The 25,914-nt window shown below is 44.0% G+C and overlaps 1 protein-coding gene across 9 annotated transcripts in view; it reads right to left on the bottom strand.

Annotated features, from left to right (window-relative positions):
- Positions 1 to 25,914, bottom strand: part of Med12l (mediator complex subunit 12L) — a 323,000-nt gene that overhangs the window by 287,265 nt on the left and 9,821 nt on the right. For 7 of the 9 annotated variants that reach the window (XR_005500979.2, XM_039103686.1, XM_039103693.1 and 4 more), the window contains exons 3-5: positions 9,151 to 9,255; positions 3,317 to 3,508; positions 1,661 to 1,693 (exon numbers count right to left, since the gene is read on the bottom strand). Coding sequence is in view for 8 of the 9 variants with exons in the window: in XM_039103686.1 (XP_038959614.1) it covers positions 1,661 to 1,693; positions 3,317 to 3,508; positions 9,151 to 9,255 (330 nt within the window). In the remaining variant the exon portion in view is untranslated. The remainder of the gene's footprint in view (positions 1 to 1,660; positions 1,694 to 3,316; positions 3,509 to 9,150; positions 9,256 to 25,914) is intronic. The other 2 variants (XM_039103690.1, XM_039103692.1) reach the window with 1 other exon arrangement.

Here is a 25,914-nt window from a genome sequence, read left to right as displayed (position 1 = left end):
ATTAAAAAAAAAAAAATGTAAGTCCCTGAAAGCAAGCTACTTCATTTGGTCTTTCCAAAGAACCATCAACTCGTTCCACTGCTGAAGGACTGCCTCCTGGCCTTGGTCAGTGGAGTACAGTGTGCTGACACTGTGTTTACAGAAAACTGAAGACTCTTTGATCAGGTACACTTGCGGCCTTGGGTGCTGAATTCAGAACATTGCCCTCATGACACAGAAAACTGCACTGGACAAAACAACTGAAGGGAGGCAAAAAACACATGAGCCAAATCTGCAAGGCCTCACTCATCTCTGCACAACGCAGTGATACATTTTAATGAGAAAATATCCTGCCCGTTTATCACACAGGGCACATCTCTCACGGAACATGGTGTCTGCAGTTACTATCAATTCAAGACAGAGACAAGAAAAACACAGGGTCAAACATTCAGCTCAAGACCTGATGCTTTCCACTAGAATGTAAACTATGGGGCCAGTGGTTTAAACTGTGTAACTCCGTGTCTTGTTGCCTCTCATTCATGTACACCAAAAGGACGCAAGATTGAAGCCTGAAAAACGTAGATAAATTCAAGGTAAAAGACAGAGTCTCCAAAGAGTCCTATGAATAGTATCTTTCATAGATGAGCAAAGGATTTATTTAAACAGCAACTGTTAGGAGGAAAAAATGCAAACAGTCGAAAATGTGAAATGTTTAGATAAAATAGCATAATATACCAAACCAAGCCACAGATCTGACACTAGCAAAATGGCAAAAGCCTGAGTTGACTCAAGTTGGGGCTTCAATATCCAAGCACACAGATGTGAAGGACGTTATTTGATTAAGAGAGAAGATAAGTGTGATGGCTTTGTCCAATCTATAGTTTGGGCCAACTTGGGAAGGAAATGATGATTCCTATGATTATTTCTCACAGTAATGGATCTTTTTTTTTTTTCCTGTAAGACATCTGACATCAACTTGACATTGAATTTTGGCAACCACTGGGCAGCAGCTTAATGTCTTCATTAATCTAGAGCTACAAAGGCAATTAAGATGCTAAGTGTGTGCTTCTTCCATAAACACAAGGATATTATCATCTCTTCTCCCCTCGGAGAGAAGAGCACCTCTCATTGTCTAAACAGGACCAGAACCAGAGGAAATTCCTAGACCACAGTAACCAAGGGCACCTGCAAACACAGGTTAAGAACGAGCCGACTGATCAAGAGTTAGAAGAATATCCCTGGTTGGCAGAATTCTCCTTTTCAAAAGTAAGTCATGACAGTGACTAAATTACAAGTCCTTACAGACACCTCTGGAGTACTGTATGGCTTTATACTAATGGAAAACCATGCCAGAAACATGATCTATACCATATAAAAACTATTCTGGAAGCTGGGTAAGAGCTGGAAGATGACTCTGGACCACAGCAAGTAAATCACTGTTGCCTTCCTAAGCATTCTTATACATAAATATCAGAAATTAACTAAGTGACTATGAAGACCATATAGAGAATTTGGCCCTTTGCCCAAAACTACAAGAGCCTTTGCCATCTCAAAAGGATGAAATTCTGAGAAGGGGGGGAAGACAGACTCTTGGAATGCCTAAGGCATGAACACACCAAGGTAGAGTCAATGTTTTATAAAGAAATGTCTATGTTTGCAAAGAATTAATGCCAAGGCTTACCTGAGGGACACCTGACTTGGCCAGAGGCAGCTCCTAATAAAGAAAGAAGAACAAGAGCTAATACAGCACACCATGAGTTACCTCCCTCCTAAAAGATGAGACCCCTACACCCTTAAGGCAAGGAAACCAATTCCTTACCAATATTCACCGTAAGAAAGCACCTGAGAAGTATTCTCAGAGCTTGTAGCAGAGGAAAACCTTAAACACCTAACTGACAGCACAGAGGATATGAATTGGTGCTCAAAAGCCACCAAACTCTGAAGGATGCTCTAAGGCTTACGTGGTCTTCAGACACAATCCACAGTGAGACCAAAAACATTTTAATACTGGGATTGAAGTGTTCCAGCGCTGTGGTTTGGGCGGGTTGAAACAGTGGCACTAACTCTAGGAAGAGTTGGTCACACTTAAACAAGTGTTCTTCAAAGACTGCAGGTGCCTTTCGTCATTATCTATCTATCTATCTATCTATCTATCTATCTATCTATCTATCTATCTATCTATCTATCTATCTATGTGAGGCATGCAGTGTCAAGACACAGCAGATTAAAGCCAATGGAGGATGCAGGCACTGATTTCAAAGAGTTGCTTTCAAAAGCAAACACACAAGTATATGAAGGCATTGTCTTCCAAGCTGGATCTACACCAGGTGGAAATGACCGCTGCATACTTAGAACTGATGATGGAGGTCCTAGAACTAAGGGACTTCAGGGGAGATGAGAAGAGGTACCTGGAATTGTTACAGAGGTATACAAGAAGTCAGAGACAGAGACCAGGGGAAATTTCTAACTTTACTATAGACTTTCAAAGGACATCTTACGTTGTTGGGGCCACACAAGATTACTGAGCCTTTATACTGATTATTCCCACTGAAGAAACTTACTAAAAGTAGAGATTTTAAAAGAACCTTCTACCACCCCACACACACCCTTGCCAAAAAATTCTCAAAGTTATAAATACATATGCCTGCTTTGTTTAAAGCGCCTTTTCACAGCACAAGTACACACAGAATAAAAATCTTTGTCTTGCATGGTAGCAAGACTTAACTTAGCCTAAAAATATTATATTTGTGTGTGTGCATATGTGTATGTATGTGTGTATGTGTGTATATGTGTGTGTATGTGTATGTGTGTGTGTATGTGTATGTGTGTGTGCGTGTGTGTGTATGTGTGTGTGTGCGTGCGTGCGTGCGTGCGTGCGTGTGCGTGTGTGTGTATGTGTGCGTGCGTGTGTGCGTGTGCGTGCGTGCGTGTGTGTGTGTGTGTACAGCTGTGTGAGGATGGGTATTTTGACAGACAAGGGAATAATCTCAAAGCAAGGGATCTTTGCCTTGTATCTTGAACATCTTGATCTAAGAAATCAGTGTAATGCAGGGGATGGAAATGAAGACTTACTACCTACTCTTAAATTCTAAGATAGATCTAAGTCAGCAAAATCTACCTTTATGCAGATCCCTGAGGTTTTTAGATGCCCAGAGCACTCCCTGTGATCAAAATATAGAGGGAAGAACATAGGAACAGAACTGTCTGGACATGTGTACCTACAACTGAAAGTCTGGTTTTAAAAAAGAATAGGGGAAAAGGTGTACATGTGAACATTATCTCAAACAGCTTCATTTATAAAACTGTAATCACAACAATAGAAGAAAATACTTGGTACCTTTTTTGCCAAAATAGCAAGTGGTTTGTTCCCTGCTAGGTCAGAGAACCAACTGTGAATGGCGCTCTGCGATCGAGCAGTGACCAGCCAGTAATTATCTTTAGCATTAACTTGGGGTTTCTTCTTTCCGGTGTCCTGGAAAGTGTTAAGCTTCAGTTTCTCAGCCAATATGCTGCTGAAATACGCACCGATCTGCAGAAAAAAGACGGAAGCAAGACAGTGTTTAAACAATGTGCATCTGCCTTAGTGTTACCTAGTTTGTCTTCACTGTTTCAACTAAAATCTTGACACAGCCTATCAGAGAAAATGAAAATTCCTATCTCTGACGCGTAAAAGCTATGATTTCCACATAGTAAGTCCTAGAGCCCCAAGGGGTGATTTCTTTCCAGTAATACAATGAAAAACTCCCTCACCACCCTTGCCCCGCTGTCCCCAGGCGGCTGGGAAAAGGGAAGCACCACCGGAGGCCTCAGGTAATGTGAAGTTCATTCCATCAGGATGAGTTTCAGTATGGGCCGTGTTTGAATCTTAGCTGCACACTTCTTTGCTGGTCACTGCACAGGCCTCATGAGAGAATGTGCTCCCTCACGGGGTTACACTGAAGAGGACAAAGTCCGGGGACCACAGAACCGCTCTTACTCCTGTTTTCTCTTAACAGCACATGCTTTTAGAAACAAAATCCTGTGTTTAAACTTGATAGTACTTCCTTCAAGAATCTAGAGAAATGTATCTAAAAGAATAACTACAAAAGGAATAAATTAGGTACCCAGCATTTTGATTGAACTGACAATTTTATAAGGGGAAGGGGAGGGAGGGAAAGGAGAGCTGGGGGAAGGGGGAAAGTCTGAATGGGACAGAGCAGAGAAGCGGTGTCTGCCTACTGTTTTATTATTTCCTGTAATCCCAAGTATACGGTGGGCAAAGAGAGGGATGGAAAGGAACAAAGGTCAGGAAGGGAGATAGGGTGGGAGGGGAGAAGCAGCAAGTCTACAGGAGCCCTGAGCAGGTTTTTAAGAGCCCAGAAGCATCACGATTGTCCCCTGAGAACCTTCAGTTAGATGATGCAAACCATTCCCAATAGTTAGCCAATAGTTAGCGAACAGTAGCAACCTAAGTAAATTAAAACACTACCCTGGAAAACCAAAACGTAGGAATCCCACCTCAGTGAAAAGCTGGAGGCAACAGGTGCCCTGCACATAGTCTGACCTGGTTCGACTTGATCTATTAATCAAGTTTATCCCGGGGACAAAAAAGCTGGGACAACTTTTTTTTTAATGTGAAACTCCCTGAACTGAAAAGTGGTAATAAAACTGTGGTAGTGTGAATAAGAATACTCCCATAGCCTCATATATTTAAATGCTTAATCGTCAGGAAGTGGTGCTATTTGAAAGGATCAGAAGAATTAGGAGGCATGGCCTTATTAGAGGAAGTGTGTCACTGGAGGTGGGCTTTAAAGTTGTAAAAAACCCAAGTCAAGCCCTAAGTAAGTCTGTCTCTCCCTCTCCCGTCCCCCCTCCCATTCTCCCTCCCTCTCCCTCATTCTCTCTCTCCCCTCCCCCTCCCTCTCTCCTTCCCTCTCTCTCCCTCTCTCCCTCTCTCCCTCCCTCCCTCCCTCTCTGCCTATGGACCATCTCCAGCCACTACCTCCGTGCCTGCCTGCATGCTCCCATGCTCCCTGCCATTATTATTAATGGACTAAAACTTCCGAAACTATAAGCAAGCTCTCAATCAAATACTTTCTTTTACAAGAGCTGGCTTGGTCATAAAGTCTCTTCTCAGCAACACAATAGTGACCAACAAAAGCTAAAGTAATAAACAAACAAAAAATAGATATCAGATTTTTGTTTTTAAACAACTTTCACTAAAGTTTTCCTCTTTAAATCAAATTTGGAGTTTTCTGTGGATAAATTAGGTAGAAGTTACAGCTTGAGAATGTCACTCCCAAGTTACCACATCCGGGTGTTCAGGACCAAGCCATGTAGAACGGGGCAGGGCATCACTGATGAGTTTGTAAAGGAGCAGTCACTAGCAGCAAAATGTTCGATTTCAAATTTCTCGACTGATATTTGGTCTTTCTACCAAGGGCACTAAACAGCCAACAGTACATGCTAGTGTGTATTAGAGAAACCTCTAAGATGCAATTATGGGCAAGCACATTAATCATAATAAACAGGGGCAAAAATTGAAAACCATTCTAAGGAATGAGTGTACCCCTGCGAATAAGGGAACAAACCGGACACGTGTGTTTTAGGGTTCTCCTTAGTGAATCTTGCAAACAAATCTTGTAAACAAAGCAAAGTTGAAATTCCTAACCAAGCAAGAAGAAATGAACATTAAGAATCAAAAAAGTCTCAAAACCATACAGTATTAAAAAAAAATGATTTTAAAAGTGGTCTCACACTGGCCTGGGACACATGACATCCCTGCCTCCCTCCACCCCAAGTGCTAGGATTACAGATATGTCACTGACCTGCCACTGTGCTTAATTTCTGTCTAAGAGCAATATATTCAAAACTCAGAAGACAATACTTTTTAAAGCCTCGCTCCCAAAACCTAATTTCTACCTCCAAATAATCAGTGTGGTTAGCTGGCTGTGTGCCTTCCACTGCTGCTTATAAAACACTCGCGCAAACACATACTTGTTTTTTTCCTTTCCGCTGTACCCAGCTTACCATGCACAGTGAAGTATGAGCACTCCGTGCCTATATGTTGAATTCATTCATTTGTATAGCTACAGATAATGTTCTGCATGGATCTCCGTCCTTTATTTAATCAAGAGAATATTATAACAGGCACCTTGAGCATGGGCTACGACATTAGTGCTATGAATTCTGTTAAATTGAAAAACCTTTCACGTTATTTCCATGCAGATATAGGACAAATTTCTATAATTTGGATGGCACGGTTCTGCAATTTTAATTATACTGCCATATCATCCTTCAAAACGTGTAACACCAATTCCTATTCTTTCAAACAAAACGTAAGAAGGTTAATTTGGCACTTGTTTTTATCCACCCAGAACTATTCAGATAATAGCTGCTTTGATAAGAATGGAAAAGGTCAGGTGTTAAACACTGAGATTCATGTTAATGAAATCAAATTCACATAAAAAATATTAAGGCCTTGAACACATCTCACAGAAAAAGAGGTCCAAGTACAGTGAGTTATTTTTGTTAACTTGGTTACCTAAATTAACATAGAATTTGACACCAAGAACCAAGAACTGACCATTTATAACACATTTAAAAAAAAAAAAAAGCCTACTCTCTGACATAAACTAGACTCTGAATGCCCGAAATCCACACACTGAAACCCTAACCCACAATGTTACTATGTTAGATAAGAGCCTTTTGTTTTCTCTTGGAAACTGTATTACTACTTGCATGTATAAGAGATAGAGTGTACATGCATATATAGGGCAGGGGTAAGACTGTCCAGGCGCATCCATGCCAGAGTATGTGGCGGTCAGAGGGGAATTCAGGGAGGCAAATCTCTCCTTTCTAGCTGGGGCAAAGTCTCACATTTTGTAAAGACAGGGCTTTGAAGGACGAGCAAGCATTTTGTACAGGAAGCAGACAGCAGTTTCCTTCACCCAGCTGTTTGCAGACCGAAACTGCCCCTCTAAAGAGACCTACTGCCCACACGAGCCACCCCTCCTCCTTGTGCTGTACATAATAAAACATGGAATTTCCAGGTTATGGGAGGTGCCCTCCATCAAAGCCAGCACAGCCCACCTGATCCCAGCTTCAATGTATATAATGTTTCTTCATTCCCAAATTGACCCATTCAGGGCTCCAGGACCAAGCCATGCAGTAGATCACTGACAGAGATGTAAGTGTTTTGGGACATGCAGAAGGGAGATGGTTACATAGAATGTGAACGTATGCACTGCCCAAGATCTATGGTTAACTGGCAAAAATTATGTATACTGAATTACACATATACAACTATATATTAATCACAAATACGGAATTATAGTTGTAACACAAAGTATATAAAGATTGCAAAAAAGCAAATTTAAAACTATCGCCGTATCTGGTCAACAGCATTGCATACAAATTTCCACTGATGGTTTAGCAGTCAATTATTTGTGTGTTTTTGTGAGAGAAGGGACATATAGACATTGACTTGCTTTTTTTATTTCTTACTTTTATTTGTGATGGTTTTTAATCACATTTTAAAATTGATCATTAAAATAAAAATGAGCAAAAATTCTCATATATATGTATGTATGTGTGCAGCATATATGTGTGTATACATACATATATATGTATATATAATTGGTCCACGGAAAAGATATTTAATTCAATAAACCTCTAAACATAATAGTCCGACTATAAATCTTTCTACAGTTTTAATTAAAATACAATTAATCACTTCTTCCTCTCCTTTCCTTTCTCCAGTCCCTCCCAAGCCCCTTCCCTCCAACTCTGACTGTACGTTTTTAATGAAAGTTGGTTAAGGACAAAGGAATTGCAGAAAAACTGTAAGTCTTATGCAGAGACGTGTTTGTTGCAATGGCCCTGAAAGAGTTTACCTAGAAACAGCTTATGGTGCTGTAATACACAGAACACTCACTCTGCTGACGCTGGAGAGAGCAATTCTCACTTCAGGAGAAGGAAGACGCAAAGACCAAATGGGAAAAGATAAGGAAATACTGTGTGATGTGCAGTTGAAAAAGCGCACGACTGGCAGGTAGACGAAAAGGCGAGCTAGACAAATAGACAAAAAGCCGTCTGTCCTCTCTGTCCCCTGAGAAGACCTAGAGATAACGATACTCCAGAAGTGCAGAGCACGCCTAGCACCCAGTGAAAGACACAGAGAGAACACAATGAACCCGGAAGACAGACGGTGTACAGCAGGAAGAATGGTGGGGATGCTCCACCGGGGTTTAAAAGGCCCTTACCAACCAAATATTGACTGCCCACACAGCCGAAAGAAAAATGAAGGTAATAAAAAAAGTGTGAGTGATACTGAAGTAATCCTTGGTGACGCAGAAAAAAAAAATTAAGGAAAAAGGGAGGTCCCACACTGAACTGAAGCTGACGCATGTATAAGGGACGATAAACAGAAAAACATGTCAGCTCCCAGCACGATAAACCATTCAGCAAGAACCGTCAGTGAGCTCGGTGTGCCTGTCATGTCAGCACACAGCAGACAGGGACAAGAAGGCCGCTACAAATTCAAGGCCAAACAGCAAGGTCCAGGCCAGGCAGGGATACCCGGAGAGACTCTGTCAAAAGAAATAAAGAAGGGAGAAGTAAAGTAGAGTGAAGAGAAACGTCAAATTCTTGGATGAAATTTATTGAAGAATAAGATTTGTATGATTTCAAAATCAGTCACTGTGGGGAGATCCGGTAATCCTGAGTTTGATTTTAAAAAGTAATGACTACAGATTACCAGGAAGAAGAGATTGCTATTTTTAGGAAGACAATGGGCATCACAATGACTGAATGACAACTGGGTACAATCAGCAATTGGGCGAACTGTTATTACACTCCTCCTGACATAACGTGATGAGGATATTCTTAGCTAAAACAGTAAACCTGAACTGTCATAGGACAACAAAATAAATCTAGGCTGTCACAGTGGTGCAAAACTGGCCCATGCTCTTCTATGATGGCAACCGTGAAAGCCATAAAAAATAAACAGAAGGTGGAAAGGGACCCCGGAGTGGTCTCAGGGTGAAATGCCTGACACCTAACACCTTGTGGGCTTCATGGTTTTGCAAACATGAGGAAGGTTCGAACTGGGAATACAGCTTAAAGAGCAAGGTCTTTGTCAAGGGTATCACAAACCCCTTTTCAGGAGCTACGGAAAACAATTGGCATTACCTTGGATGGGTTGATTACAATGTTTCTGGCTGAGCCGTGTTCGTCCCCAGTGAAGGCCGGCTGGTTGTTGAATCCCTGCTTTACATTCACGGCTGTAAGTTCATCCTGTTCAAGAGAACATATTGATTAAGCCGAGAACAGAAACACTTCAAGTTAATCCAGACACTGTAGCTGAGTAATACCTAAGTTCACTGATGTATATAAGAGAAAGCAGTTCAGAGGACAATAACCTATTTAAAAACCAATGCGTGCATGACAGATCAGGATCATGTTGAAATGTGCAGGGCATATAGGTTATCTCCACTGAGTCAATCTTGACTGCCATCTTGGAAGGATTAAAACCACCGTGGAAACATCTCTGGATGTGTCTAGTACAGGGTCCTTAGAGAACTTTCACTGATCAGGTAGGACTCACCCTGACTATGGTGGGTCATCCCAGGAGATGGATCCTGGACTTTAGAAAGGACAGAGAAAGCTGAGAGCAGCTCTCACTTCTGCTCTCTGAGTGTGGGCGCCTTATAAATAACTGCTTTAAGCTCACGGGGCCATGAGCTCCCTGCCATGATGGACTGTTATTACTTCAACCTTAAGCCAAAATCCTCCCTCCCCTAAATTACCTCTGTGTGGCATTTGGTCACAGCAGGGATAAAAATACCTACTGCAAATGCCCCACTCTTAACTCCTATTAACTCCTACATTATAACTTGGAAAAAGAAAAAAGTGAACAGCCCCTTCCACCACACACAGAAACAAGAGACTGTAGAGGATTTTTTAACTTTTTGTGGATAAATCGCTTTTATCCTTCTAGCATGTAAGTCCTGGGGATTGAACTCAGTCCAGTCACAAGGCCTGACAGCAAGCGCTTACCTGCTGAGCATCTTGCAACCCAAGATCATAAAATGTTTCAAGTGGAATTGTTATGAGAAGCTCATGGTTTGACTCTCCTCCCTTGCTGTCATATTTTTTTAAATACTTCCTTATATGTATGTGCATGAGTGTTTTGCCTGCATTAATGTCTGTGCACCACAAGCATGAGGTATCTGTAGAGGCCAGAAGGCATCATAACAGGAGTTATAGATGGTTGTGAGCCGCTGTGTGGGTACTGGGAATCCAACCTAGGTCCCCTGGAAGAAGAGCCAGTGCTGTTACCTGGCCCACAGGATTATTTACATAACAAAGCTGTCCCACATGACTTACCCAAGGCTTGCTCACTCAGTCCACAGTGAGCCAAAGACAGAAATGATGGTTTCTAGTAATAAACTTTGTGGTAGTAAGCATACCCCACCATAACCTACAACTGGGGGAGTCGCTGGTTTTACATAGTCTGCTTCACTTAGTCCTTACCAACTCAGTTGCTATATACCAACTCCATTTCACAGGTAAGAAAAGCAGCATGTACTGTGCTAATGTGCCATCTGAGCAAAGCCAGCTCGGAAATGCTGTCCTCAGGATGATCCCACACAACAAAGCAACATTCCCCTGACACCCAGAACAAATGCCACATGAAAATGTGGTCTAAAAATACAATGCTACTCCTACGGTCCTTAAAATGACCTCCTGAATAGTTGTGAGAACACTTTTCCACAGTTACAACACAGCAAAAAAAAAAAAAAGAAAATAGGCTGGAATGGTAATTATTACTAATTATTACTATTACTATTATTGTTGGTGTTGGTAGTAGTAGTAGTCGTCGTCGTCATCGTCGTAGTAACAGTAGTAGTATGTTTGTGTTCATTTTTGTTTTTCAAGACAAGGTTTTTCTACATAGCCCTGCCTGTCCTGGAATTCACTCTGTAGACCGGCTGGCCTCAAACTCAAGAGATCCACCTGCCCCTACCTCCTGAGGCAGGGCTGAGACTAAGGCCTGCGTCGGCATACCTGGCTAATAGCCTGTAATTTTAGAAATTAAAAACAAAAAGTACCCTCCTTGCCCTGCCCAGATGATCATGGGCACAGGCTAAATCCGACCTTGAAAGTATAGAATGGCAAAAAGACAGCTGGAGGAAATGAGGCAAGAGATCGGCTTGGTGAACTGGGCTAATGGTCACCATGGCACAAAAGAAAGACTGGCAGGCACCTGCTGCAAACGAGAAACAGAAGAAACTGTTCCAGGAGCTGCTGGGATCAGTCAAAAATGGTCACCTTGGCTAAGGAGCCCGACCAGCTAGAACATGCCATGCAAATGCATTGTGTGTGCTTTTATGAGCACCTTGGCTGGCCGCTGCTTTGGCCACTTTCAAAAGATCCCAATACAGCGGACATAGTTCTAAGGGACTCCAGTCTCCTCTCAGCTGTGGTGGCCGCTTAACTGAGTGATCCACGCAGAAGACAGATTGCTCAACCCTGTCCAAAGACATCTCAAACGGATCACCTATTTTCAAAATAACTATTTAAAATTTTAAGACAAAAGTATAATGCATATTTTTAAGTCAGGTAGATTTTTGATCAGCGTTAAAAGGCGATTAATAAAAGTTTCTGTACTCTTAGTGTCTAAAGCACCAAGGGTACAACTGGTGTCACAAGGAGAGTATCACAGGAAAACTCGTTGTGCATTTGCCTGTGATTTGCCATGTTGAAAAAATGAACGACAGTATATTTTTTAGTCACAAAGGCTGTGACTTAAAGCTCAGGAAGAAATACTAGGCTTTTGAGATTAATTGATTTTACAGTCTTCTTTACTTTCTACTCTCAAGTGACACCACTCTCTTAGACCCCGCCCCCTTTGGGTATGGCCACCTCAAGTAGGGTTACTACAGAAACAGGTAAAAACCAAGAGCACTGCAAGCAACATGTGCATAGATGGTCTATTTTCTGAAGTACCTGAAAGGAACAAACACTGATGGCAAAAATCCAAACACGACTCACACCCAAATGTTTACAACTGTGGACAACATTTCTCAAACTCCAAGGCTGCACCCTCAGATGCCCCTGTAAAAGAAAATCACCCACTCCGACCCCCCAGGCATCTGCAGAACCAACTCTGAGAGCCCAGGTCAGGATAGTGGAAGCATTCGGCAGCTTTAGGTGACTTTGACAAAAGGAGGTATGTGTTACATGCGTTCAGACAAGAAGCTTTTATACTCTTTGGCAAGCTTTGCCAAGATTGATTAGGTATAATTAGAAAAGAGTCCAAATTTTGGAACTGAATGCTTCTACACTGCCAAGCCAGTGCTATCTGTAAGGGACACAAAATAGCTACCTCCCTGTGAGCCTTGAACCTCTTCAAAGACTTTTCTAATAGATGAGTAACAACCATCAACTGTTACAATGATTCTCCTTGCAAACACAGGGAGAAAGATCACAGCCATTACCTTGCAGTCCCAGAAAGCATTAACCCTACCATTTGCTCATAAATGGAACTTCTTTAGGTAGGTAACAAAGGTAACAAAGTTATTCCAAAAGTAGCCAGAATGTGGAAAAGGGAAGGCTCCTACACTCCTTCCCATTGCTTTAACTAAAATGCAAGCCTTCTGCGGCGAGTACAACGCCAGCATTTCAGAGAGGAAGGCAAGAGCAATCTGAGTCCCAGCCTGAGCTACATGCTGATATCTTGGAAACAAGAAAATACAGCAGAAGCCTTAAAGCAAATTTAGGGGAAAAAAGAAAGAAAAAACAAACGCAAAAACAAAAACAAAGCAAAAGCCTATAAGAATACTATGTTAACAGAGAAAGCTAGTGCTTACACTCATCTATACATTTTCAAAATATATTCTATATAGACAGAAAAATAAGACATTAAGGACTCCTAATGCAGCCATAAAATCTCACAGATTTACCCTGAAGTTCCTATTTTTCTAGATCACTTTAAAAGCAATCTTTTCATTTCCATAAAATTATTTCATCAAGGCAGTGAGATGGCTCAGCTAGGAGAGGCGCTTAGGTACAGACCTAAACTGCCTGAGCTCCATCACCAGGATCCTTAAGGTAGCAGGAGAGACCCAACTCCCAAGAGCTACCCTTTGGACTCCACATGTGTGCCCACCACACACTCATGCACACACATTTTTTTTTCTTAAGTAAAAGAGATCTCTTTGGAGAACTGAGCATATTTTGATGCCAGTCTGGAAACTACTTAAGCTCCTTCTCATCCAAGAAACAAAACAAAAAGGCCCAGTTTAGCACATACTCATTCCAAAGACCATGTGAAGGGCAGATCAATAAATAGCACACAAACACGTGTGCACACGCACACACCCACTCTTATCCTTTTCCCAACTCACCATCTAATACACAGAGCCATACAGACACTCCCAATGGTCTTGATCACCTAATCTTCTAACAAACTTAGGGACCATTTAAGGAACTGGGATAAGGGATAAAGGGATATCCTGAAGGGATATTCAGAAGGGATAAAGACAACAGAAAAGCAGAAAACTATCCATTTAACTGCTACTCGGGGAGACTAGTTAACCCATTATCTTACCAAAACAAAATTTAATAAACAGTTTTATAATTACTCCTGTTCTGTACCTCTCTCTCCAAAAAGCATTCTCTCTGACCCCAGAGGTTATCTGCTGACCCCTGTTAGAAAAAGCTAACATCCATGCTTGCATGGCATGATGTTCAGAACTGGAGAAGGAATGATAAACCCCTTCCTGGTCAGGGTTTAAAGTCATCGAGCAGCACACAAGGTTAATAGTATAAGTGACCTGAAACATTAAGGAAGGATCTCTCACTCCCACACTTCATCATTAATTAGAATGCTTCTCACACTCCCTCCTTTGAAGTATTCTAAGGAATGCAGGCCCAGTTACTGCCTGTCACTCATTTTGCTTCTGTCCTCCCTACCTCCTAGTTGTACGCAGTCTTCCTGAAATAGTTTCCTTATCTTCATAGCCTTATACAACAGGCTTTCCCTTTTTCTACTCTCCAAAGGACCTAAAGAAGGGTCTATCATAATTCTATACAGATCTTAAATAATGCGGGGCCTTTTCTCTACCAGTCTCTACACTTTTCTATGTCTGAAACCGCAAAGCCTCAATGAAGACCAGTGGTCCAGTCTGGCTGATACTCTGTATGCTAGAATCTTACAGATCTGCGTTAGAAGGCAGAGCTCATACACAGTATTAGGACCAATTAACAGACCTCTCTATAGCTCATTTCTTTGTTTCAAAGGAAACAAGAATAACTCACAGGGCTAACGTCACATAAGATAAAATGTTGCAGAGTTTAGCACTGTGCCTGATCCATTATTAATTGCCCTATTTTTTAATATTTTAACTTGCATTTAATCTACTTGACAATTTCATGCATTTTAACCTATATGCCTACATCGTGCCACTGCCTCTGTTCCACCCCTTACATTATTGTGAAGTCTTTTGAATTTCACAAACTATAACTTAGGCTCCCCCTCCATTCAATCAACAAGTAATTATAAATACAGCACTGAACTAAAGACTAGAGGATCCACCATAGGCAAATGGCAGGTGGGGCATATACCCCAAAGAAACACTCTGTCTGCTCAGAGAACAAAGGAGCATTTAACTCAATCTTGGAAGTCAGACATGTTGGAAAGGGGCCTTTAAGATGAGCTCTGATTTTGAAGGAGTTTCCCTTCTCTAAGAAGGCCCTTGCAATGCCAAAGTTCTGACCTCTTTTATGAAGAGACACCACATTAACACAACAGAGAGTGTGAAGGATCTCCAGCATTCTGTGTAACTCATAAGGCAACTATGCATACATACAAATGTATAACCAACATCTCATTTAAAGGTATAAATTTAAAGGTGTCTAATAATCCAGAGAACAGGAAAGGGAACAAGAAGAACAAACTCCACAGTAGTCACAGTAAATGCTAACTGAACAGTTGTGGAGTGCTCAAGCTGAGGTATTACCAAGTGGACCCAGAAGGGAAGAAAAGAAAAGCCCGGCTACATGCTGTACTTTAAAATTAGGTGACACTTGGAAGACAAATAATTTGCTAGTAAATGGACAAAGCAGACATATACAGTCTAAACAATAAACGTAAGAATGCTCAAGTTAACATCAAATAAAATAAACTCCAAGACAAGGAGAATTACCAGCAATAAGAAGAGGCACGTCATCACCATAGGTTCAGTTCATCGGAAGAGTAACAGTCATGGATGAGGCACATGCAATGAAGAAATACAGAGGGAAAACATGACTGAAGTCTATCGAGTTGGGAGGAATGGAGAATACTGTCACTTAGGGAACAGGAGCAAAGCTGCAGCTAGAAGCTGGTTCTGGAGCCCTAAAGATGGAGAGAATACACAGGGTGTGGTGGGCCACAGAGGGAAGTCTGTCTCTATCATAGACATTAAAGGTTCTAAGCAAGGTAAGCAAGGGGGTAGCAGCCGGATCATACAGGTCTGCAGTGAGAACAGCTGCTCAGAATTGGGTGAGGATAACAAAGGCATGTGGAAATAACAATCCACAGGCCAGCGGGTTCTGAGTTAGCACCTGCTTACGGGTAACAACTCAAACCTAGGTAGGGTGGGGGATGCTCAGGGAGAAAGGAAACTGAGAAGGGCCAAGGGTCTAAGACAGACTGGGGAAAAGCCCAATAGAAATCTAACAGATAGAGAAGGACACTGAGTCTGCATGGCCATTCCAGGAAAAGGAGGAAACCTGAGAGAGCAACACTGTCAAGTGCTTCTGGGAAGTGAACACCCCTGCAGACCGAATTCTGAAGGCCCCACAGCCACACTGGAGGGAACAGAAAAGACAGCAAGTTCACAGAAAGCTTCTAGAAACATTTGGAGAAAGAAGAGTGAAATCAGGAAATGGGCTCATAGGGTAGAGGGAACTTTAAAACGTGTGCTTGTGGGGTGCTTCGCTGACACCGGGAAGGAGAACAGGAAGGAAACAAGCTCAAGAAAGAAATGATCCCTGAGTCTGCATGCAAGACAACACAACTATACTCTGCCAAATCAGCCCGGACGCTCGAAAGACGGAGAGTGACTGTACACAGTGTTCAGTGATGAACTGGGCCCAGAGCAGGGCGGGGACCTCGAAGCCCTAGTCTCTAAGAAGTGTGCATATGGCCTCGTATCTTTGTAGAGGTAAGCAAGTCAAACAGGGTCATACTGAATATGTGGATGTGGGTGTAGCAGGTTACTGTCCTGATAAAAAAGGAGGTACAAGCAGAGGAAGGACAGTGGAGCAAACACTGGGGGTTCTCTGGCTCTACACCAAAAGGGTCTGGACAAACAGAAAGACCCTGCCTGAGGTGCTGAGTGACCGTGGCCTTGCTGATGCCTTGGTTCCAGCCTTCTAACCTATGAGAAAACAATGCCCAGTGTTTTAGGCTGTCCAGCAGCCCTAGGAATCTAGACTAAAGGACTTCTACCACACTGCCCCTGAAGTCAGAATCCAAGCCATATGGCAGCAGTGTGGAAGCCATTACTCCAGACTACAGAAGCTGAGACCGCGGTTTTGCAGGAGGGACCGATTTTTATCTGCACTCCTTGCTTGACGCATCATCAGCCCAGAACCATCCAGGAAGTTATTAAAACGGAGATCAACCATGGTTATACATGATGGTGAAAACATTATAACCAGCCTCCTTAAGAAGGCAGGACTCCTGTAAAGAGGAACTTTTCCTTTCCCTTGGCCTCGTCATCTATAATACCAGGGTCACATCCACATCAAAGTCACACCGGAAAGGCTGGCTTTATCTGTCTTCCATCATCAACACTACTATTAATATTCACCTCCCATCCTATCCATACCTGCAGCCTGACAACCACAAACTATGGGACCTGAAGTAAAATCAAAGGATAAACCTGGCATAAAACAGCAAGCGCGACCTGCATACCTATGCCTACCGGAAGCGGAAGAAAATGTCTTTTCTCAGCTGGGCAGTGATGGCACACACCTTTGATTCTAGCACCCAGGGGGCAGAGAGGCAGGCAGATCCCCGAGTCAAGGTCAGCCTGGTCTACAGAATGAGTTCCAGGACAGCCAAGGCTACACAGAGAAACCCTGTCTCAGAAAACAAAAAACAAAAAAAAAAAAAAAAAGTAACTAGTAAATGTCTTTTAATATTGGTAATATTGGTAACAGTGACACCTCTCTCCCTGATATCTGGGCAGTACACACACGCCTCATGTAACTCCTAAGTAACTTAGGCACTATTTTTACATATTGAGAAACTGAGGCTGAGTCCTGGGTAGAAGTGACGTTTAGGTATTACAATGGTTTGCGCCTTAAGTGCCCACCTCAGGGACCTCTTGAAAACACAACTCTTCAGACAACTGCTGGTAACAGTAAGGAGCTGCGTCTTTGGCTACCACTGTTGTTACAAATCAGGTCCATAGAGAAAGTAAGGCCTCTGAAGCAAGCAGTGTTTCCAACTAATCTACCCCAGCATCCTGGCTCCCTACTCCTCTTCTGCAAAATGGCGGTAATGTGAACTTCAGACTGCCGATGTGACATGGTCAGAGCAGTAACTGGCACACGCTGACTATTTTTAACACAGAATCATCCCCAGCATCACTGTCATGATCTCTATATGGCCAGCACACACAAGTCCAGCCACACGCGTGACTGAGTGCTTAGAAACTCTTGAAGGATTAAACGGAAATGTCCACCGCAGGGGAGTACCAAACACAAACTCAGAGTGCCAATTCCCCCTCAACAACGGCCTTCACTCCAACCGGAGTGGCCAAGCGAGGCTGGCATTTCCTCTCTTGTTTTAAAGCTGGAGAGCCTTTGACACCAATTACATCTAAATACAGTATACTTAGCATTTATTTCACTCATTTAAATAATTGTATCCATTAATTCATACTCAAACCCCATTCAAATGCCTGTCACCCACTGATCTCAAACACCTGGATGTGGCTCGCAGAAAGATTCCAGGAGAACCGCAGGAGGAAAATACTTGAACTTTTGGATTTGCATATGCATAAGGCAGGAAAGGGAACTTAAGTATCTGCTAGCTTACCCTCCCCAGATTTAGACACAAAAGATGGCTCTCTCTCTAGCTCCTCCACAGCTAAAGAGTGCAACAACCGGATGATCCTCCCATTGCAAACTTCCCAGTGTAAGTTCTTCCTTCCATCCTATGTCCCTCAGCCTTTACTGTGGCCGTATGTAAGGTGATCTGAAGGCAGGGGCAACAAATACCAGCCTGGGCGCATGTTCACGGATGCTACTCCTCCAGTTAACTGGAGTCCCTGCCTCAGTTTGGCTGTCTTTGGTTCCTCTCTCCCCATCCTTATGTACACCACTACCCCAGTGCACCCCTGTGGGAAGTAGCCATGCTGTGGGAGGGCAGAGCAGTTTCTCTTAGTGGGAGTGGTTGGGTTCGTTCATCTGAGGTCAGCTGTTTGCAAACAGAGCGACCAACTGAAATCTGGAGTCAAGGAAAACAAATCTCCCCTAGCCAGCATAAATACATAAAAAGCACCAGCGTGAACAGCTGACCTCCGCCGGTGCCTCTTAACCTCTCCACCCTTTCCATTTTCAGGAAGCTTGCTCATTCCCACATCTTCAGCCACGCTTAATTCAAGCCTGCCAGGCAGCTCTAGAGCTATCAATCGTCACCAAAGCATCCCATAGCAAGGCCAGGAACAGGTTTTCAGGGAGACACTTAGAGAGGGGACCAGCAGAAAGGCAACGCTTTGTGGACCCTTTCCGTACTGTGAGACTAACCAGCGGACCGGCTAAAGTCAGCTAGAATTTTGGGGGGCAGGTAGGAGGGAGGGTCTGACTTCTCATTTCAACTCAACAATGAACTAACTGCTAATTTGAATGCCTGACGTGTCACTACAGATCTAGCACAAATGGGTCACTGTGAGGACTTCATGTAACAGGACCCTGGACACAAGCTTAACAGTGTCCCAAGAAATCTGAACACTCTTTCCACATACCCTCTTTCTTTTCTTTTCTTTTCTTTCTTTTTTTTTTTCCTGCCAATTATCACCAACTGCCACTTCTTCCCCAGTTCTATTTAGGCTCATTTTTACTTTGTGGTTTGGTTACTGAAACCACCTTTCTCACAACTTCCTGGGCTCTACTCTCTCCCCCGCACTGAATTTATTAGGCATGAACTACTGAAGCGATTTAACCAAGTGCACTCACTGCCATTCCCCACCTTCCCCCACCATCCCTTACCATCCCCCACCATTCCTTACTATCCCCCACCACCCCCCACCACTCCCTACCATCCCCCACCAGCCCTTACCATCCCCCACCATCCCTTACCATCCCCCACCACTCCTTACCATCCCCCACCATCCCCCACCATCACCCACCACCCCTTACCATCCCCACCATCCCCCACCACTCCTTACCATCCCCCACCACCCCCACCACTCCTTACCATCCCCCACCAGCCCTTACCATCCCCCACCAGCCCTTACCATCCCCCACAAGTAAGCTGCCAAGTCCAGCAATGGCCCAGCTCCACCAAACCTGATTTGAAGAGCCCACCCTGCCTGCCCCTCCATGCCCTGCCAGCACCCTGCAGTGTCTCCAAGCATCCAGTCTCTCATTACTGAACTCACACAGCACCTTCAGCTTCTCTCCATAGGAAGCATAGCAATTACAGGCTCCAAAGTCCAGTCCCAGCCTAGTGTTGAAGATGGCACTGGAGAGGTCAGTGTTTCTGGTGCCTCGGTTTCTTCCTTTATAAACGGCTAGTTCCACTCATCTCCAAGATGTTAAAGACTGGCATACACCCAGCTACGCGAAGCACTCAGTAAAACCAACCCAGTAAATACTGCCTATTATAATGTAACTGGCACTTCACATACTACTGAATTATATATCAGTCCTCGATCGTAACATTAAAAAGAATTATGTCATTTTTGAAACTGTTTTGAGTGGGTCCGTGACCTGGACACAGACTTGCAAGTGGTAGTAGGCAGGCTGATACCAGTCCTGGTCCTCAACAGACAACGTGACACAAGGACCACAAGGGACAGCACAGCAAGGTGGCACTGCCGCTAGGGCAAGCAGCATTTCGCTTCTCTGGCAACCTGTTTTTATTATATACTTATACCAGATTAAAATTTAATTCTAAAACAATCTCGTCCCTCACTGCAGCTACTCTGAGGAGCACTCTTCTCAGAGAGATGGACAGCAGGCTCCTGTTTCCTTTCTACACCCCCATATCAGCCAGCACAGTGGGCAGCATACGGCAAGCACAGAGAAAATGAATGCATAATCTCAAAAAGTTTGATTATCTAACAATCTCTAAGCAAATTTCCGATAGTATTAAGGATTTAAATAGTAGCTCCAATTCACAAAGAAATCTTCAAAACAGTTGGCATTTCATTTAAAATAAAACCAACTGACTCACAAAGTATTTTCCACACTGTACTGCACAGTAGACAGCACTGTGTGTAGCCCTATGAAATCTGAGCGATGTCGGAACTGCCTTTCCTTGTAGAAAGGGGAAGGACTGTCTGGCACCTCCTTGGCCTAGTGTTTCATAGGTCCTCCTCACCTTTAAGAGAACAGCACTTTAACAAAAACGATCCCAACAACACTTCAGATACATCTGCTCCTGGTAACACGTCGCTCTCGCCAGTGCTTTCTTTAACAGTCCTGTCAGTCACCTCAGTGGATCACTCCACGATTTACATGATTGTGAGAGGTTCGCAACTGTTCCAGGACCCCATTCACAAGGCTGCATGGAGAGCGAGGCACTGCATGTGGCTGTTGGACAAGTTGTTGTTGCCACAGAAAAACTTGGCATGACCAAGGTGACTCGGGAAATGTCTAGAAAATTCGAGGGAGCCCCGTGGAAGTCACATCTCTTCAGCTTTCTCAAGAGGGGACCAAAACCACCCCACCTCTGAAATGCTCCGTCTCCGCCTCTCGGGCTCTTCTGCCTTCCTCCACCAGGTTTTGTCACTTCCTAGTTCCTGTCCTAAAACACAAGTTCAAGTATACAGATTCAACACATTCTTACCTAAGAGAAAAATAAGCAATTCCTCTCAATTCCTCCCAACATGGTGTCCAGTTTCCCACCTCTTATGCCAAGCACACTGGGATCCCACCACTCAGGAGGCGGAGCAGGTGCCTCTAGTTCCAGGTGAAAACTCTATCTATCTGTCTGTCTGTCTATCTATCTACTATCTGTCTATCTTCTATCTATCTATCTTCTACTATCTTCTTTCTATCTATCGTCTATCTATCTTCTTTCTCTCTGTCTGTCTATCTATCTATCTATAATATATCTCCCAGGAAAATAGAATATATCAGTAGTCTCAGATTATACTTGAGAGATGAAGTCAGGAAGATTGGGTGTTAGGGGGCCAACCTGGGCTACATGAGATGGTCTAAGACACAAGAAGGGTCTGGAGAGATGGCTCAGCGGTTAAAAGCATCAGCTGCTCTTCCAAAGACCCAGGTTCAATTCTCAGCACCCATACGGTAGCTAAAAACTGTCTGCCACTCCTGTTCTAGGGGATCCAAAACCCTCTCCTGGTCTCCACATGCACAAAGAACACAGGGATACCTGCAGACAAAACATATACAGACAAATAAAAGTAAAAAATAGTAAATCTTAAAAAAGAAAGGACGGAAGGATGGGAGAGTTCCTATCTCTGTGCTCAAAATTTCTGCCCAGGCCTTCTCCATCCAGCCTGGGAACCCATTATCTCCGAATGCTTATAAAAGGAACAGGCCATCGGTGGTTTATTCCCATCGGCACCTTTGAGTGAGTCTGGTATCTGGTGCTCAAATGAGGTATGCTCCATTCACAAGTTCTCAAAAGCAAGAATCATTTCTTCCACATCCAGGCACCGCTATACCCTGTACCCCGTTGAGACTTAGCAGATTTCTAATACAATTTGCTGATGATGACTGTTGCCCCATTCTTAGATCCATCATTCCTTTACAACATACCATCTCTCACAAGCCCCTGTGTACAGGACTTAGGTGGCTGGGGCCGACAGAAGCAAAGGTGAGCAATCACACACTGCACTAGATGCTAAGCAGGAAGCTATCACTTTGTAACGATAAGGGAATCAGGCAGGCAGCAGGGGATACGGGAGCACAGGTCCCAAAGACAAGATTATGAAACAGACCCCCCTCAAGATTTTAACTGGCCTCTTGGACCACTCATCGCAGGGGAGTTCACTCTGCAGAGCTCCATTTCTCAGAGCCAGCAGGCAACCCTAGCATTTGCCAAGTCTCATGCCATCACAGGCGTGCCTTATTTACTCCACACCTACAAATGTTCAGCTTCCACTAAGGTAAATTTCAATGTTGATTCTTCAGAGACTTCTAGAATTGAAAACACCCAGAAAAAAAAAAAAAAATCCCCTCCTCTTACCTCATTTCTCCACCCTTAGGGAAAAACTAAAACTCAATTTCTCTGAGGCACACTGGTTTGGGGATCAGCATCAATCTATCTGCCCAACAGCCTAAGCCAGTGGTTTTCCAAGTCAGAGACCTCTGGGCTCTAAGAACTTCCCAGCTCCTTCCCCTTGAGAAGGCAGACTATCCACATGTTCTGCAATCAAAACAACATACTACATGGGACAAATGCAAACCAGTTATGAAACCCCACACATTCAGGAGATTCGCAAAAATGGAAAACACTTTTTTTTCATCAATTCTTTTTACTTGAGAAGAGTTGTTTCTCATTTTAAAAAAATCCAAGCCTGAAGGTACACACGTACATCACAGAAAGTTTGTTCAGCTTGGAGGTTTGATTGCCAGCATCATACACACACCAAGAATAAGTAAAATTAGCCCACCCTTATATTTAAATGAGTAAATACAAAATATATTTTTCAAGTTTTTCTGATTTCCGAAATTTTTGTAAGTATTAAGAAATACGACTAGCCAATAGAAACCAGCTTTGAAAGGGATCTTCAAGGCTTAAGATTGTAACGAGATCCCAAAAACACGTTTGGGAAGCTCTGGCTTACACTAAGCATGCTAGAAACATTTCTATTCCAAAGTTGCCTTTCTCGGGGTAGGCAGGCTACTCTAAATTCTGCAGATTCTCACGCCATCTCCCTAGGCTCACATCAACTCTGCCAAATCTGCTACGTGAGCTACTGTTGAAAAATACCATTCTGCTCCCCTCACGAGCTCCCCGAACACGCAGGACAAAAAACATCTGTGTGGAATCTCAAAATATGTGAATGAGACTTTATTATGGATCTAACTATATATGAAACCAACCTCAATTAGATAGATAGGCTCTAAATCCAGTGACAAGTGTCATCATGAAGAAGCCCTGAGCAGAAGAGGCAATGGGAGGCTGTGTGGAAATGAAAGAAAACACTACTTGTAAAGAAAGAAAGGGGAGGGAAGGGGAGGGGAGAGGAGGGGAAGGGAGGGGAGGGGAGGGAAGTGAAGGCAGGGGAGGGAAGGGGAGGGAAGTGAAGGCAGGGGAGGGGAGGAGAGGGCAGGGGAGGGGAGGGGAGGGGAAGGGGAGGGGAGGGGAGGGGAGGGGAGGGGAGGGGAGGGGAGGGGAGGGGAGGGAAGGGAAGGGAAGGGAAGGGAAGGGAAGGGAAGGGAAGGGAAGGGAAGGGAAGGGAAGGGAAGGGACCAGGGAAGACCTGAAAGACCCACCTGGCAAGGCAAAACTCGAAGAATTCTTCCCCAGACCTTCCAAGGGTCTCTGGCACCCTGATTTCTTTTTTTTTTTTTTTTTTTTTTTTGGTTCTTTTTTTTTTTCCCCCGGGAGCTGGGGACCGAACCCAGGGCCTTGCGCTTCCTAGGCAAGCGCTCTACCACTGAGCTAAATCCCCAACCCTGGCACCCTGATTTCTGATTCCCCATTGAAACTATGGGAAAATAAATTCCTGCTGCTTTAAGCCCACTTCCCCAGCCCCAACACTTTGTAGTAGCTTCTTATAGTAGCCACAAGTAACAAAGAAGTCACCCAGGGGCCTCTGTGACTCTAGGAGCTACTCTGGCCTTTGTCACCTTAAATCTCATATCTAAACACCACCACAGGGACCCCTGCCCCAGGACTTGACCCCCCACTTTCCTCTCCACTTCAGAGCAAAGCAGTAAGTCTAGGCTCAGAGCCTGTGCTGCTGCTCTCAGAGATCCTTGGAGCAAGCTGGTCCCTCACTCTGCAAGCACCACCGACTCCTACATAAGCTCCAGATTCAAATCCTTCTCTATCGTGTTCTATCAGAAAATGGGTCACTTTCTACTGATCCCACAGCAACCTGAAAAGCGTTTAAGCCACACTGTTCCTCATTTACCTGTCTATCATTTCCTCCATCCCCGTTTCTCCACTCCAGAACTAGGTGGATCCAGAAAGGTCTAGAGTGTAGGGCTATGTGGTGTGGTACCCAGAGCACATCAGTAGTTCCTCTGGCTTCTACCCACTACATGCCACACGCATGCTCAGACACGACAACCTAGTGTCTCCAGATACCGGCCCAGGGGAAAATAAAGACAAAGAAAACCTGCTGCAGGTTGAAAGCTGCAGGGCTCTGGATCTAACGGTCCTCCTGCTACATACAATTGTGTCCATTCATTAAAAACAAAAACGTTCTGTAGGTGTGAGCCAGGGATATAGCAGGAAATCAGATTTGGGTCCTGTCCTCATTAAGCCCAAGTTGGCAAAGAGCCTGAAGAGTGCTCAATACACCGGCTGAATCCATTTGGCATGCACACGTACAGTGACGTTCCCCTCATGACACGGAAAATAAAACCCAACAATGGAAACTGCCTCTTCCTCGGGGCCAGAGTGTTCTGCAACTAAGGTGGATCCACTTTCAGGTATGTCCAACTGCCCTGGTAACACTGTTATCTGCGAAGCTGACACAGCTGTTGCCAAAAAAAAAGAACACACAAAAACGACAACAAGCAAACCTCACTGGTAAGCAATGGTCCCAGTAAACAAAGCCAGAAATGCCTCCTCCAGAGCTACATCCCCAGAGGTAGAGACACGACTTGGGGTGACTTGGGGTATTTAGAGGAAAAAAGAAACAGAAGCTCTCTAAATGGAAGGCCAATAATGTAAGGACAAATCAGGGGACACAAGTGCCAGCACGGATCTACTGTGGCAAGTCACTTTATGGGAGCTGAGTTTCCCCGATGTTGTGGAGAAACTGGTACAACCCACCTGTACCACTCAAAGGCATGGCTGCCACACATGGTGCAGACCTACAGACCATCCTTCTCCAAGGCTGAGAACAAGGCTTTTCCCTCTTCCATCAAAACCCCTCCAGTCACCAGGGTCAGGGGGATATCAAGGAAGAGACCCTCACCCTCTCAGAGAAGAAGGGGAAGGGAGATGGGAAAAGGATTGTGGGAAGGGTGACTGGGAAGGGGGGGGGGGGCAGTGAGGGTGATGTAAACTGAATAAATAAAAATTAAGTAATTTAATTTAATTTAAAAAGAAACAACAAACTCCCTACTGCCAAAAGCAGAAATAAAGGTGACTACTGCTTAGCTTCTCTTGCCTTCCATCTGGTGCCCTCTCTTACCCATGCCCCACACTGAGTCTGAAAATAAGGATTCTGATAAGTTAGCCACAACTGGGGGGGGGCGGGGGGGAGTGGAGGAGTGGGGGAGTGAGGGGGAGATTCTTTGAGAGTGCGAAATGCCACAGTGACTTTCTCCAAGAATCTGGTACCTGACTCCAAAATAAATAGAGGGTGGACCTCCACTGTTTACTTCCCAAGAACTACAGGGAACATCAATACCCCCAGGTCAGCCCATCAGCTTATGGCTTTCTCACATGGGGCTGTTCACCCACACTTTGTGTCAGCTCCTTCAATGGCTCCAAGATGGCTGCAGCTTCTCCAGGTACCCTCTTACTACCCTTGCAAACAGGGGGAATGGTGGACTTTTCCGGGCATAAGGAAA

The sequence above is a fragment of the Rattus norvegicus genome, chromosome 2 (genome assembly GCF_036323735.1).
Source record: "Rattus norvegicus strain BN/NHsdMcwi chromosome 2, GRCr8, whole genome shotgun sequence".
NCBI lineage: Eukaryota > Metazoa > Chordata > Mammalia > Rodentia > Muridae > Rattus > Rattus norvegicus.
This window is presented reverse-complemented; position numbering and strand designations above follow the sequence as displayed.